The sequence below is a fragment of the Balaenoptera borealis genome (assembly GCF_965194805.1).
Source record: "Balaenoptera borealis genome assembly, chromosome: 7".
NCBI lineage: Eukaryota > Metazoa > Chordata > Mammalia > Artiodactyla > Balaenopteridae > Balaenoptera > Balaenoptera borealis.
In genome coordinates, this window is record NC_138864.1 from 20,067,353 (window position 1) to 20,080,270 (window position 12,918).

The 12,918-nt window shown below is 36.5% G+C and overlaps 1 protein-coding gene across 6 annotated transcripts in view; it reads right to left on the reverse strand.

Moving 5' to 3' along the window:
* Window positions 1–12,918, reverse strand: part of BCAP29 (B cell receptor associated protein 29) — a 56,386-nt gene that overhangs the window by 36,564 nt on the left and 6,904 nt on the right. For 5 of the 6 annotated variants that reach the window (XR_014246866.1, XR_014246867.1, XM_082399898.1 and 2 more), the window contains exons 4-6: window positions 10,054–10,204; window positions 8,812–8,947; window positions 3,963–4,095 (exon numbers count right to left, since the gene is read on the reverse strand). Coding sequence is in view for 4 of the 6 variants with exons in the window: in XM_082399898.1 (XP_082256024.1) it covers window positions 3,963–4,095; window positions 8,812–8,947; window positions 10,054–10,204 (420 nt within the window). In the remaining 2 variants the exon portion in view is untranslated. The remainder of the gene's footprint in view (window positions 1–3,962; window positions 4,096–8,811; window positions 8,948–10,053; window positions 10,205–12,918) is intronic. The other variant, XM_082399900.1, reaches the window with a different exon arrangement.

A 12,918-nucleotide genomic window follows, 5' to 3' on the forward strand; every position in this document is an offset into this window, starting at 1 on the left:
AAAAGGAAGGGAAGGAAGGAAGAAAGAATAAGGGCAGGGTCAAGGAATTTGCCTCAATCACTTTTTTGTATTTTCTTCTTTTTCTTTTCCCTTTGTGTATGAGAAATGCACTACTACTCAACCTCTACTATTAGAATGGCAGCCCTGATAACTTTCAATGTAGCATGTTATGGGTATACTACTGCTCCTAAAGGAATGAGGAAGCGACATGTCCACATGCAACTCAATCACTTTCAAAACTGTATCTACTTTTACCACCGCCTGGATGCACGCAATGACTGAATGGTATGTATTTCCTCGCGGTGGTTAAGAATCCGCCTGCCAATGCAGGGCACTGGTCCGGGAAGATCCCACATGTCGTGGATCAACTAAGTCCGTGCGCCACAACTACTAAGCCTGCACTCTAGAGCCCGCGAGCCACAACCACTGAGCCCGTGTGCTGCAACTACTGAAGCCCCTGCACCTAGAGCCCATGCTCTGCAACAAAGAGAAGCCACAGCAATGAAAAGTCTGCATACCGCAACAAAGAGTAGCCCCCGCTCGCCGCAACTAGAGAAACCGCAACTAGGCACTAGCCTGTGCGCAGCAGTGATGACCCAACGCAGCCAAAAATAAAAAATAAGTAAATAAGACAAATACATTTAAGAAATTAATTTTAAAAAAGAATAAATACTGGGAAAGTATTAAGAATAAATACTGGGAAGCTCTCCTGGAAGAGTCTTTTAAAGTCAATCTCCTTGGATATCAGAAGGTTTTCCACTACATACAAGGTCTATTTTTATTATGAGGGCTTGTGAACTTTGTAAATTCTTTAGAGCCTAAGGTCTCATTTTTCATGGCAGTGCCCTTTCCCAATTACTCCACACACTGGGACATCAGAGTTACCATTAAACAAATCATTAAAAATGACACATCAGGTCCTTACACCTGACTAAGTTAGTCCTGAGTGTAAATTGGGTGCCTGGGGACATGCACTCTCTCCTTTGGCTCACTAGGGTCATATTACTGCACTGAAGCGCAGGTAATTTACTAACTGGTCAAAAATCTAAGCTGGTGGTTAAAAACTGATGGAGATTTTGGCACTACTGATAGAGTGAGTGCTCTTAATACCTGCCTTCAGAATAGCACTTTTCCAATTTGGATTGAATCAGTTTAAACAGACATTTTGTATTTATGCTTTACTTCTGCTAATATATTTGGAGAAAATATTTCACTTAGATTAAAGAAACACTAAGAGTTAGACCATACATATGGAAAATACTCTACCTCTATTAAGAAACAAATCACACTGCCTTTCTACTCAGTTTTCAAATATAAAAGAACATGCTAAAACATTTCTTAAGCACTGTCAGCCTTAATACCCTCAATTTCTAGAAATCTATGAATATATTTGAATGGTACTATGTACAAAGCATTGTGTTGCTGAATTCATCCAAATCTTGTACTACTAATTTATTTCTTAGTTCTTGTCTTAATGAATTTGATTGGTATAGGTCAACAGAACATAGCCAGGGTTATATCTCCTTTAGAAATGGAACTTTGATCTTCTCAAGGTCAGTAACAATGTTATCTAAAATAAAATGTGTTCATAAAATACTACACACCTTGCAGGAACCAAACAGGACATACTCAAACAGGTAAAATCTGCTTTTACCTCAACATCGATTCACTTCGAAAGCAGTTTTGCAGTCTACACTTCAAACACAGAAGCTTGGCATCTCTTGTTATCAGATCATAAACAAAATGCCTGTATTATCAAAGAGTTCATTTTCTCCAAACATCTGAATTGTCTGTTAAAGAAATATTGAGTTTCTTTATATTACTCAAAATAACCCTGAGTTTAGAGTTATATATCAGACTTGTGAGGTTAAAGCTCAAAATATCTCAGAGTTGGAATTTTTAAAAGGCAAAGGGAGAAAAAACTAAGCTGGCCAGGGTTAGGAGAGGTGTAGCATGGCACACAACCTATTCTTGTCTGTCTTTTTATTTCTGTCCTACTCTGCTTACAACATAAGGGAAAGGATTCTTGGCAAATATAAAAAAAAGAAAGCAGAAATTTAAAATAATTTTCTTAAACTAATTAAAGGTATTTTGGAAATAGTCCCTTGCATTCTTCAGAAGGATTAGCACCAATATTTTGTGTTGGGTAAAAAAAGAACACTATTTCTCATTTGAAATGTCTGATTACTAAATTTATTTTCATACAAATGTTAAAACTTCAAGAACATGTTCCAAATTGTCTGGAATTGCAGAAAAGCCAACAGTACACCAACTATGAGAAGATTTAGAATTTTGAGTTATACTATACCTATCACATCATCTACCACCTTGTCTAGAAGAGTAACTTATTTTTTAACTTACTGCCTCTAAATGATTTTTTCTTTTTTTTTTTACTTTAAATAAGAAGTAGGAAAGTAACTATATATTTTATATCATATCATATGAAATATCTTACAGATTTTTTTTAAACAGAATTAGCTTTTATCTTCAGGCTTTCCATCTCAAATTCAAAAACTTTTTTTTTTTGTAGGTTTATTTAGTTATTTTTGGCTGCGCTGGGTCTTCGTTGCTGCGCACAGGCTTTCTCTAGTTGTGTTGAGCGGGGGCTACTCTTTGTTGCGGTGCACGGGCTTCTCATTACAGTGGCTTCTCTTGGCACGCGAGCTTCAGTAGTTGTGGCATGCGGGCTCAGTAGTTGTAGCTCGCAGGCTCTAGAGAGCAGGCTCAGTAGTTGTGGCACACGGGCTTAGTTGCTCCGCGGCATGTGGGAGCCTCCTGGACCAGCGCTAGAACCCATGTCCCCTGCACTGGCAGGAGGATTCTTAACCACTGCACCACCAGGGAAGTCCCTCAAATACATCTTGATGAACTCAACTCTACTCAAACAATGTCCATAGATAATCAACAACAGCAAATTATAGTACAGAAACTTCTATTATACTGAGGCCTATTAAAAAAATAATCTCAACTTACAAATGGTATAAAGTAGGTCTTTGATTCAGTCACTGAACGTTCTCCAAGTTATTCTCAACACAAAGTAGTGGGAGAAATCTGAAATTGGAGAAGGTCTATGCATTGATCATTATCTTGACTCTGACTGAGACTCTGACTGGCCCAGTATCTGGACAACATCAAGGACTATGTCACATGCAGGAATGTTGCTCAGGGGTCAAGCCATAAACTTTTATTCAGAGTTTCCTGGGATGACACTGGACTTGGGACTTTTCTGTGCTATGCAGCTACAGGTAATAATAATTTGTTCCGTGTCTAAGAAGAAGAAAATACTAACAGAGCTATTTTTCAAAAAACAAAAAATGTAGAAGAAATAGCTGCCTTCAGGAAAATGGAGTTGGGACGCCCTACCCCAAGTCCTCATTGCAATGTGTTTGGAATGAGACATTCAAGCTCTCAGATGGCATCCTAGACTGTGGCTTACTCTATCCCTATCCATCTCTTTCAAGGAACATTTTCCTTATATCTGGCAGGTAAAAAATATTAGGGCTTGAGATAAGCAACGTATTTTCTTATAACCAAAATAATAAGATAAATAATAATAATTATAAGATAAATAATAATAAGATAAGATAAATAATAATAAATAAGATAAATAATAATAATAAGCAATCCCCTGTCATTGCTTCTTTCAAAGAAGCAACATACTATGATGGAAAAATGTGATTCATTTCCAAACATGTGTTTACAAGCAACTTTTCAGGAACATAGCTCTTTTGCTAAGGGAGGAACATCTGTATTTACAACACAGATCTGAAACACCTACATGTTTGTATGTATAACAGAGCATGTTTCTCTTGGCTGAAACAGTGTTTTATCTCCGTATTTGAGCAGGAATTTATAAATAGGTCACTCTTGGTATTTTAGCCAGAAGAACATTTAGCCATGAGTTTTGTTTTAGGAAAAACAGTGAAGTGTAACAGCATAAAATATCACAATACTTTTCCTACTTTTGTGCATGCATGCAACGTTACCATCTGAAGCCTTCTTTAATTCAGTTTTCAGTTTTTCCTTATCTTCTGCTAGTTTTTTATTTTCTGCTTCCAAAATGTGTTCTTCTTCCTTGCCATGGTTTTTCAAGAGCTATCAGAAAAGAGAGTTATAGAAAGAAGTAACATTAGACTGCAATAGCCATTCTTTCAGGAAAAGAGCTGAACAATGTATTTTAAATTATTGGTCTTTATTTTATTCTTTGTCCTTTACAGTATTTTATACTTTTTTATAATGTAAGCTTCTGTTAGCAGAAACTTGATACTTGGCAAACACACACAAAATTTCTTCTATGATTGAAATCTCTGAAATGAAAATAACAAGAGTTTCTGGTTGGGCTACAATTAAAATTATATTTTCAGGGACTTCCCTGTGGTTAAGAATCTGCCTGCCAATGCAGAGGACCCGGGTTCGATCCCTGGTCCAGGAAGATCCCACATGCTGCAGAGCACCTAAGCCCATGTGCCACAACTACTGAGCCTGCGCTCTACAGCCTGCGAGCCCGCGCACTCTGGGGCCCACGTGGCACAACTACTGAAGCCCGCGCGCCTACAGCCCGTGCACCGCAACAAAAGAAGCCACCGCAACGAGGAGCCTGTGCACCGCAACGAAGAGTAGCCCCCGCACACTGCAACTAGAGAAAAGCCCGCGCGCAGCAACGAAGACCCAACGCAGCCAAAAAAAAAAATTGTATTTTCAAAGATATTTAGATAAACAATGTCTTTTCCTTAATTGCGTGATGTTACTCTAAGGAAAATAAAATAGTTCTGGGGACAGTACTACTTGGAAAGCCATTATGTTCCAATTGCAGAGCTGTCTACTCAGACTAGTTCTATATAGACGAATTCATAAAAGAAGAATATAATGTTGTCATGCTAGAGATGGGTAAGTGGAGAATAACAGGGCCATCTCTACACTTGGACAATTCTACCTAATTTTCATTGAACAGTCTCCAAATTACTTTATTCGGTTAATCCTTTACAACGTTCTTTATATTTTCAAATCTATTCTGGCTTTTAAAATGTTTATTTTATGTTTGTAGCTTATTTTTTCTTGGCAAGAAAAATTAAGATCTGAATAGTAAAATATTTGACTAAAATAAAAACATCATGGGGTAAAAATTTCATAATCTATATGTCAGGATGGAAATCATCGTTAATAGAATGAAGAAGTTGACTTATCAAAAAGAAATTGTAAGATGTTAAGTTACCAAGAAAGGCAAATTAGATTAATGTTTGAAAAACAGAACATGTATATACTGGCATGAATTATTTGACCAAGTAAAAGGCAGCAATTTGATACGGAAAGCTTCTGCAGTCAGGTAAAAAAGTTAACTCACGACAATTTAAAACAGACTGACACAGTAAAGAATTTCTACGGCAGGGTGATTCCTTTTCTAATGTAAGCTGATATATTAAACAAACAAAACAAATTTCTACTGAGCACTGCTACTACTACATGCAAATATTTTACAGTGCTATGTACCATAAGGAGTAAAAATGTAAGAGAAGTATGGTCTCTGCTCTCAGGTAACTTCAATCTAGTGGAAAGGATGAGACTAGAGCATAGGTACTGTAGCACAAGATCGAATACAATACTACCGTGTTATAACAGAGATTAGGCAGATCCAGAGGAGGAATTAAAGCTCAAATGAATATACTGTATAATTCCAAGAAATTTTTTTAGGAGATAAAGGACTGAAGTACCTACTAAAACCGAAGGAGCCTCGTATCTCCAAAATTAAAAAAAAATATATATATTTTTAAGAGCAGAAACTAGGGAAAAAACCCTCCAAATCTCTACAAGTTTGTTGACCATTTCAAGTTCAAAACAATCTTAGCTGTTACTTCACTGAATTCAGTTAACACAGCCTCCAGTGATTACCCAAATTAGAAGAGAACGACTGAGTTACAGGAATGTTTACCCTGCCTGCTTGAATTATTATTGCCACTGACTTGGAAAAGTTGGATTTGGTGTCAGTCTTGTAAATAAGCTTTCATTACTGCACCTGTCAACTTGTTCAACTTTATTTTGTGTAACTTGATGCTGGAGAAAGACCAAGAGCCCTGGAATCTGAAATTCAATAGCTACCAGCTACAATAATACACATGTTCACTGTCCCACCCACCTTATCCCACCTTGGTAAGTGGCTGGGAAGAAAACAAGTAAGAAGTAAAGCTCCGTCACTGTTGTTATACTAAAGCAGTTAAATTAAAAATTAATTGGTCTTTCATAATTATTTCTTTTCATTAACTGAATATCATAACAGAAAGGAGTCCCAGGCACCATCTGCAAGTCCTTTCATAGGTTAGCATACGATTGAAGGGCACAGAACAATGTGGTTAAGAGTGTGGATTTTAGAGGCAGCCTGCTTGGATTCAATCCTTAGGTCTGTCTCTTATTAGTGGAATGATCTTGGGCAAGTCGCTTAACCTTTCTGTGCCTCCATTTCTTCATCTATATAATGCAAATATTAACAGCACCAACCTCATAACATTGTTGCAACAATTGAAAGAGTTAATACCTTACTGTGAAGCATGTGAACAACGTTAGCTATTAGTTATAAACTTGAGGCCCAGAACAAATGAGGTGACTTGCCCCAGGTCACAAGGCTAATTACTGGTAGATTTGGGACTGGCACCCAAGTCTTTTGGACTTCAGGATAATGCACTTTCCATTAGATAATGTATCTCTGATAGAGAACGAAGAGATGTTTTAGCAATTTTATCCTTCCTTAGCTGGTATTTCAAAACCTACATGAAGTATCTTGAAATAGAAGTCATCTTTGACATTCTGACCTATGGTTAATCAGTTACGCTTTGGGCACTGACAGTATTTTTATCCAGCTTGCAGACTTTCTCCCCACTGTGTATTGGCTTTAGCCCAGTATATCTATGCACTTATGATCTAGGGCCACTGACTGGGCCACAGATTATGCAGAAGCAGGGAACCAGGACAGCATGGAACCAAAGGAGAGGAGAACAAAAAAAGGGAGAAGCTGTGGCAGATCAAAGAATCAGTAATCACGAAATAAATTTCCTTGCAAGTTAGTAACTGGTTCTGAAAACAATCCCAAAAGAAATGTTTTAAGGAAGGTGCTTTTTCTTAAGGACAAGACTAATTTAAGTACATTAATTATGGTGTATATGAGAAAATTCATAGTACCAAAACTACAAAAACACTTTCCATTTTCTTGGAGTTCAAGAATAAGAGGAAAAAAGCAGTGTTCTATTGGTAGTTACAACTCACTACTATAACATGATGGGCATGGTAAATCAAGATAGGTACATGGTAAGTCTACAAATACAAGGCTGTGTGCTTTTGAGTTTAGCCACCATATATTAATAAAAGCCTTGAGGGTTTTGTTTTGTTTTTACCATTATGAAATGAGATCAAAGGATAGAAGATGAAGAAAATAATATTAAGGTACAAAATAAGGCTGATTGTGCTGCTGAAACACTCCAGTGACATGTATTGCTTGCTTCTGAATACAGAAATACCGACAGCTTGATTTCCCAGACCTATATTTATGACAAAGGGAAAGTTACATGACATCTATGGATCAATGCTTTTTCGAAACAGAACAAAGTAAAAATATAAACCAGTGCTTATTCTCTAAAAGTTTCCTTAAAAGATGCTGGTTATAATCTACCCAAAGAAACATTTTTGAATCCTGTTTTTGTAGTAAAAATAAGGTAGACATCATAAGTAAAACATGGGTTTCTGAATAGGTGACCATGACACTGTAGTATCAAAAAATTTTTTTTTGCAATGAGTTTTGACTTATTTCATAGGTTTTAGAAAGCTTTATATTGTACTAGGTAACAGCTAACTCATTTAGCGTTGATGAAAGGTGACGCTTATAGTTCTTTCTGTAAGAGGCTGGGCTTTAGAATTTAGGCTCACAATACTTTTTACATAAATATAATTTGATGTAATATATAATTGACTGTATACTTCATTAATTTATAATAGGGAAATAATCTTATTGCATTATACTAGGAATTCTTTCTTCAAGAAAATTTGTTTCACTTCTGAAGGTTCCACTGATTTTTTTTTTCTAAGAAGCAGAATTAGGAAAACTTATGGGGCTTAAAATGAACTGAAAACACTCAAGCTATGAGATCTGACTCCTAAATTTTAAACCTAAGAAAAAAAATACCCAAAGTAATTTTGTATCTTCCATTTTGTATTTTTCCATCCGTTCTTCTTTTTACTTAACATGGAAAACATCAGTGTCTGATTTACGCTCTCCCTGAGTAGCCAGGGAAAGACAGCATAGGGTTCTCAAAGAAGAATTATCAGCAGCATAACCAAATTAGAGACTGAAAATATTATATGCAGTCATCAATCTGTATCAACTATTTTCGTCTGCTTCCTACATAATCATCATTTAAAGAAAACAACAATAACAACAAAAAAAACCACACCAAAAAAAAACAACAGGAATTCAACTGAAAGGGAAATGGAAACATAATAGAGACTTATTAAAACTTGCTTTAGGTTATAAAGTAAAATTAATGGTAATGAAGGAATTAAAATTCATATTCCCAGAATACTGTTTTCTCCTTGAATCATAGGAAGTAGGTCCAATGGCATTAATCTACTATGGAGGGAAACTGTGAGAACACACAAATTTACAGATAATAAAATACTTCTGAAACAATCATTTTGTAGAATATTGTTATTTATGGTCATTTTCTGCTTATATATTATGAAAATGCTCTCTTTGATGCTGAAAAATAATAAACCACCCCTGGGGAATACCAACAACACTTACACCAGTTTTTAAGAAGAAAATTTAAATACCCGTTTTAGTCTTTCATTCTCTTCCATGAATTTTTTGGCAGCCTGGTTAGTATTTTCTGCTTGAACTTTAAGTACTCCTTTGTTTGACAGCTCTTTTGCCAGCTGAGTAATAAGGGTAACCAGACGTCTCAACACTCTAAGAAAATGAAAAAAATGTCAGAGTAGTGTGCAACTAATCACCAGGAACTGTGACTTTAAGTAATAATTACCCAGTGACTCCCCTTCAGGTGTGGGCGTGGTGGAGGGAGGTGATGTTTACGGAAGGAAGATATATTTTTAATTCAAGTCTTCCAGTCAAAACAAGCCTGTGTCTCATTTCTTTGGAATCTTCGTTAGAAGATTAGCATTTGGAATGCAGGTTCAGTGGTACTTATTAATTTACTTATTTTCTCTGTAGAGGCCTTTGGCCAGGACAAGCAGAAACAGAATTCCAGACAGTGTGGCAAGGCCAGTAAGAGTTTTTCCCCCTCAGCTCAAAATTTAAAGAGCATTTTGTGAGGCTGGCCAAACCTAAAAACTGCTCATTCACTTCTACTTATGGGTAACTTCCTTTGTTAGTAGTAGTAATCGTTATCTTCATTTATTCATTCAGCAGAACTGCTAAGTGTTAAACACTGTGCCAGGCACTGGGGACATAGCAGGAAACAAGACAGAGGCCCTGCTCTCAAAGAGTTTAGGTTCTACTTGGGAAGGCAAGAATTAAAACAGTATTTAATTACAACCACGAATGACACTTGAAAGAAAAGTATATACATTACACATTCTATGGGAGTGTACAACAGAAGACCTTCCTACTTTGGGGGAATGATGGTCAGAGGTCTCAGCTTTCCTGAGAAAGGGGCTAAAGTAGAAATTAGCCAGGGAGAGAGGGAAGGAAAGAGTATTCTGGCAGAAGGGAAAGCTGGTGGGAAGATCCTGAAGCAGAAAGGAGTTGGGTACACAATAGGAACTCAATAGATATTTGTTGCAAGAATGGATGAATGAATGAGCAGCGAAGGGCAGTGTGGGTGGAACGTGGTGTACACGTCAGAGCAGCAGGGGCCAGATCATGCAGGGCGTTATGGGCCTATAGAACCTACAAGCCACGATTATTATTTGTTATTTGGATCTGTCATCTGAGTTCTTTCATAAAGATGTTAGTATGCTAAATAGTACAGAAAAAAAAATCTATAGTATAGGTAGAAAAAATGAGAAAGAGAAACACAAATCATGTTTTTAAATTGTGCTTTTTAAAAAACTTACAGCCAGAAAAATAATGAAAATCCAGTAATGTAAAGATTTCTTTGAGACCTAAAAAGTTTCATTTGTGTATGTTCATAGGCAGAAGGTCTGCTGGCTGAGCTCCTTTCAATGGCATGAGTTGAGGAATATTTTCTTACTTCTCTCACAGCATCTATCAGAGAAAAAGAGGGAATATTACTTTTGGCTTTTAAGAATATAAGGTTATTATTAAAACGGGAAGCAGTTTTAGCACAACTGACCTAACTTTTAGATAGTGGACTTTAGCTAGGGGCTCTCTTTTTGTCTTTCCTCTACAATACATGGGAGGGTACCATGCTCAAAATAGATGCTCTGTAAGTGGATACTGGTAAACTTTGAATGTTAACAGTATTTTGCTTTTTTATTATTCATCTAGGACTTGCCGTCACTGCACTGTCTAATCTCTAGCTACATGGCAAACTATTATCCTTTACTTTTTTTTTTTTTTTTTGGCTGCGTTGGGTCTTCGTTGCTGTGCACGGGCTCTCTCTAGTTGCAGCGAGGGCTACTCTTTGTTGCGGTGCATGGGCTTCTCATTGCGGTGGCTTCTCTTGTTGCGGAGCACGGGCTCTAGGCGGTGGGCTTCAGTAGTTGTGGCACGCAGGCTCAGCAGTTGTGGCTCACGGGCTTAGTTGCTCCGCGGCATGTAGGATCTTCCCGGGCCAGGGCTCGAACCCGTGTCCCCTGCACTGACAGGTGGATTCTTAACCACTGTGCCACCAGGGAAGTCCACTTTGTTAGTTTTTATGACTGAAAAATATTCCATTGTACAGATACACCACATTTGGTTTATCCATTCATGAGATGATGGACATTTGGATTTTCTCCACTTTTTGGCTATTAAGAATAATGCTGCCATGAATATTCATGTACAAGTTCTTGTACTGACATAAGTTTTCATTTCTCTTGGTATATACCTAGGAGTGGAATTGCTGGATCATATGGTAACTCTATGTTTAACTTTTTGAGGAACTGCCAAACTGTTTTCCAAAGCAGCTGTACCAGTTTACATTCCAACAAGCAGAGTATGATGGTTCCAATTTCTCCACATCTTCATCAACACTTATTATTTTCTGTCTTTTTGATTATAACCATCCTAGTGGGTATGAAGTGCTATTTCATTGCAATGATAGTGAGTTTTCCAATTGATATTTTTATTTTCCATTTTCTTTAATTCCTTCCAGCAATGTTTCTGTAGCTTTCAGTGTTGAGATCTTGTACATCTTTTTATAAAGTTCTTTTGTAAGGTTTTTAGGTTTCTTGGTATATTTATAAAAGGAATTTTCAAAAATTTCATTTTTGAATTATTGATTATAGCATAGAAATACACTTCATTTCTGTATATTGACCTTGTATTTTGTGATGCCACTATATTTCTTTGACACAGTAACTTTCTCGTAGATACTTTAGGATTTTCTAAATAAACAATCATGTCATCTGCAAATGACTGTTTTACTTTTTAATTTGAAATCTTTATGCTTTCTAGTTTTTTTTGACTTATTATTATCCTGGTTAGAAAATCTATTACTTAATTGAATAAAAATAGTGAAAGTGAATATCCTTGCTTTGTTCCCCATCTTATGGGGCTAACTTTCAACATCTGACTAAGGATGATGCTAGCTCTAGGTTTTTGCAGATGTTCTTCATCAGAATGATGAAGTTTCCTTCTATTCCTAATTTGCTAATTAAAAAAAAAATTCGATGTTTGTATATATTGTAAAATACCACAAGTCTAGTTAACATCCATCATCATACATAGTTACAGAATTTTTTTTCTTGTCTCTTAGCAATTTTCAAATATGCAATATAGTATTACTAACTATAGTCACCATGCTGTACATTACATCTCCATGACTCATTTATTTTATAACTGGAAGCTTGTATCTTTTGACTCCCTTTACCCATTTTGCCCACCACCCACCCCTGGCAACCACCAATCTGTTCTCTGCATCTATGAGCTTGATTTTATTTTTTAAAAGATTCCACATATGAGTGAGTTCATACAGTATTTGTCTTTCTCTGTCCGAATTATTTCACTTAGCATAATGCCCCAAGGTCCATGCATGTTGACACAACTGGCAAGATTTCATTCTTTTTCATGGCTTAGTCATTTCTCAGATTGCCTCAATATAGTAAGAGCATGCCAATCACTACAAAACAAGTGAAAATAAAACAAACATAACTCATAAAAATAATTCATAATACTGTGAAGATCATAACTCATTGGCAATTAAACAGGAATAATACTCCTGGATCCATTATGCAGAAATGCTAAAGATTAAGCACTATCAAAGAATAAATGTAAATAGTCATATAAACCCATTTGTAGAATGAATTGCTTGCATAATAATGAAGAGAACATGTCTGAAGAGTGGGATGGGGGCAACAATAAGGGGAGGGTGTGACAAAGTCAATTTTCTATAAGGCACATGGAGATAGTCTTTTTTTGGATCACTTGTGGAAGCTTTCAAATTCCCAAGATGCATTTGTGTTGACACTAAACATATTCTCCTGGGTTTCCTACTTCCTTTCTGCCTATTCCAACATGCTAAAACACACAAAGATGCACACACACTTTTCAGTTAGTATTGGCTCTAGGAATATTAACTTTGTAATAATTACCTTATTAGACCAACAAGAAAAAAAAATTCCAAAATAAAAGATGAATTCAAACCTACTGGGTTTACATTACTTACACCAGTGTTGTTCTAGTGGACGAGAACACTGGACTATGTACTTTACATATGTAACTGCATTTTATCCTTCCGACACTTCAGTGAAGTAGGTGTTATCCCCCTGTTCTGAGACGAAAACACTGAGGCTTCACAGATAAGTCCCTATCTGCCT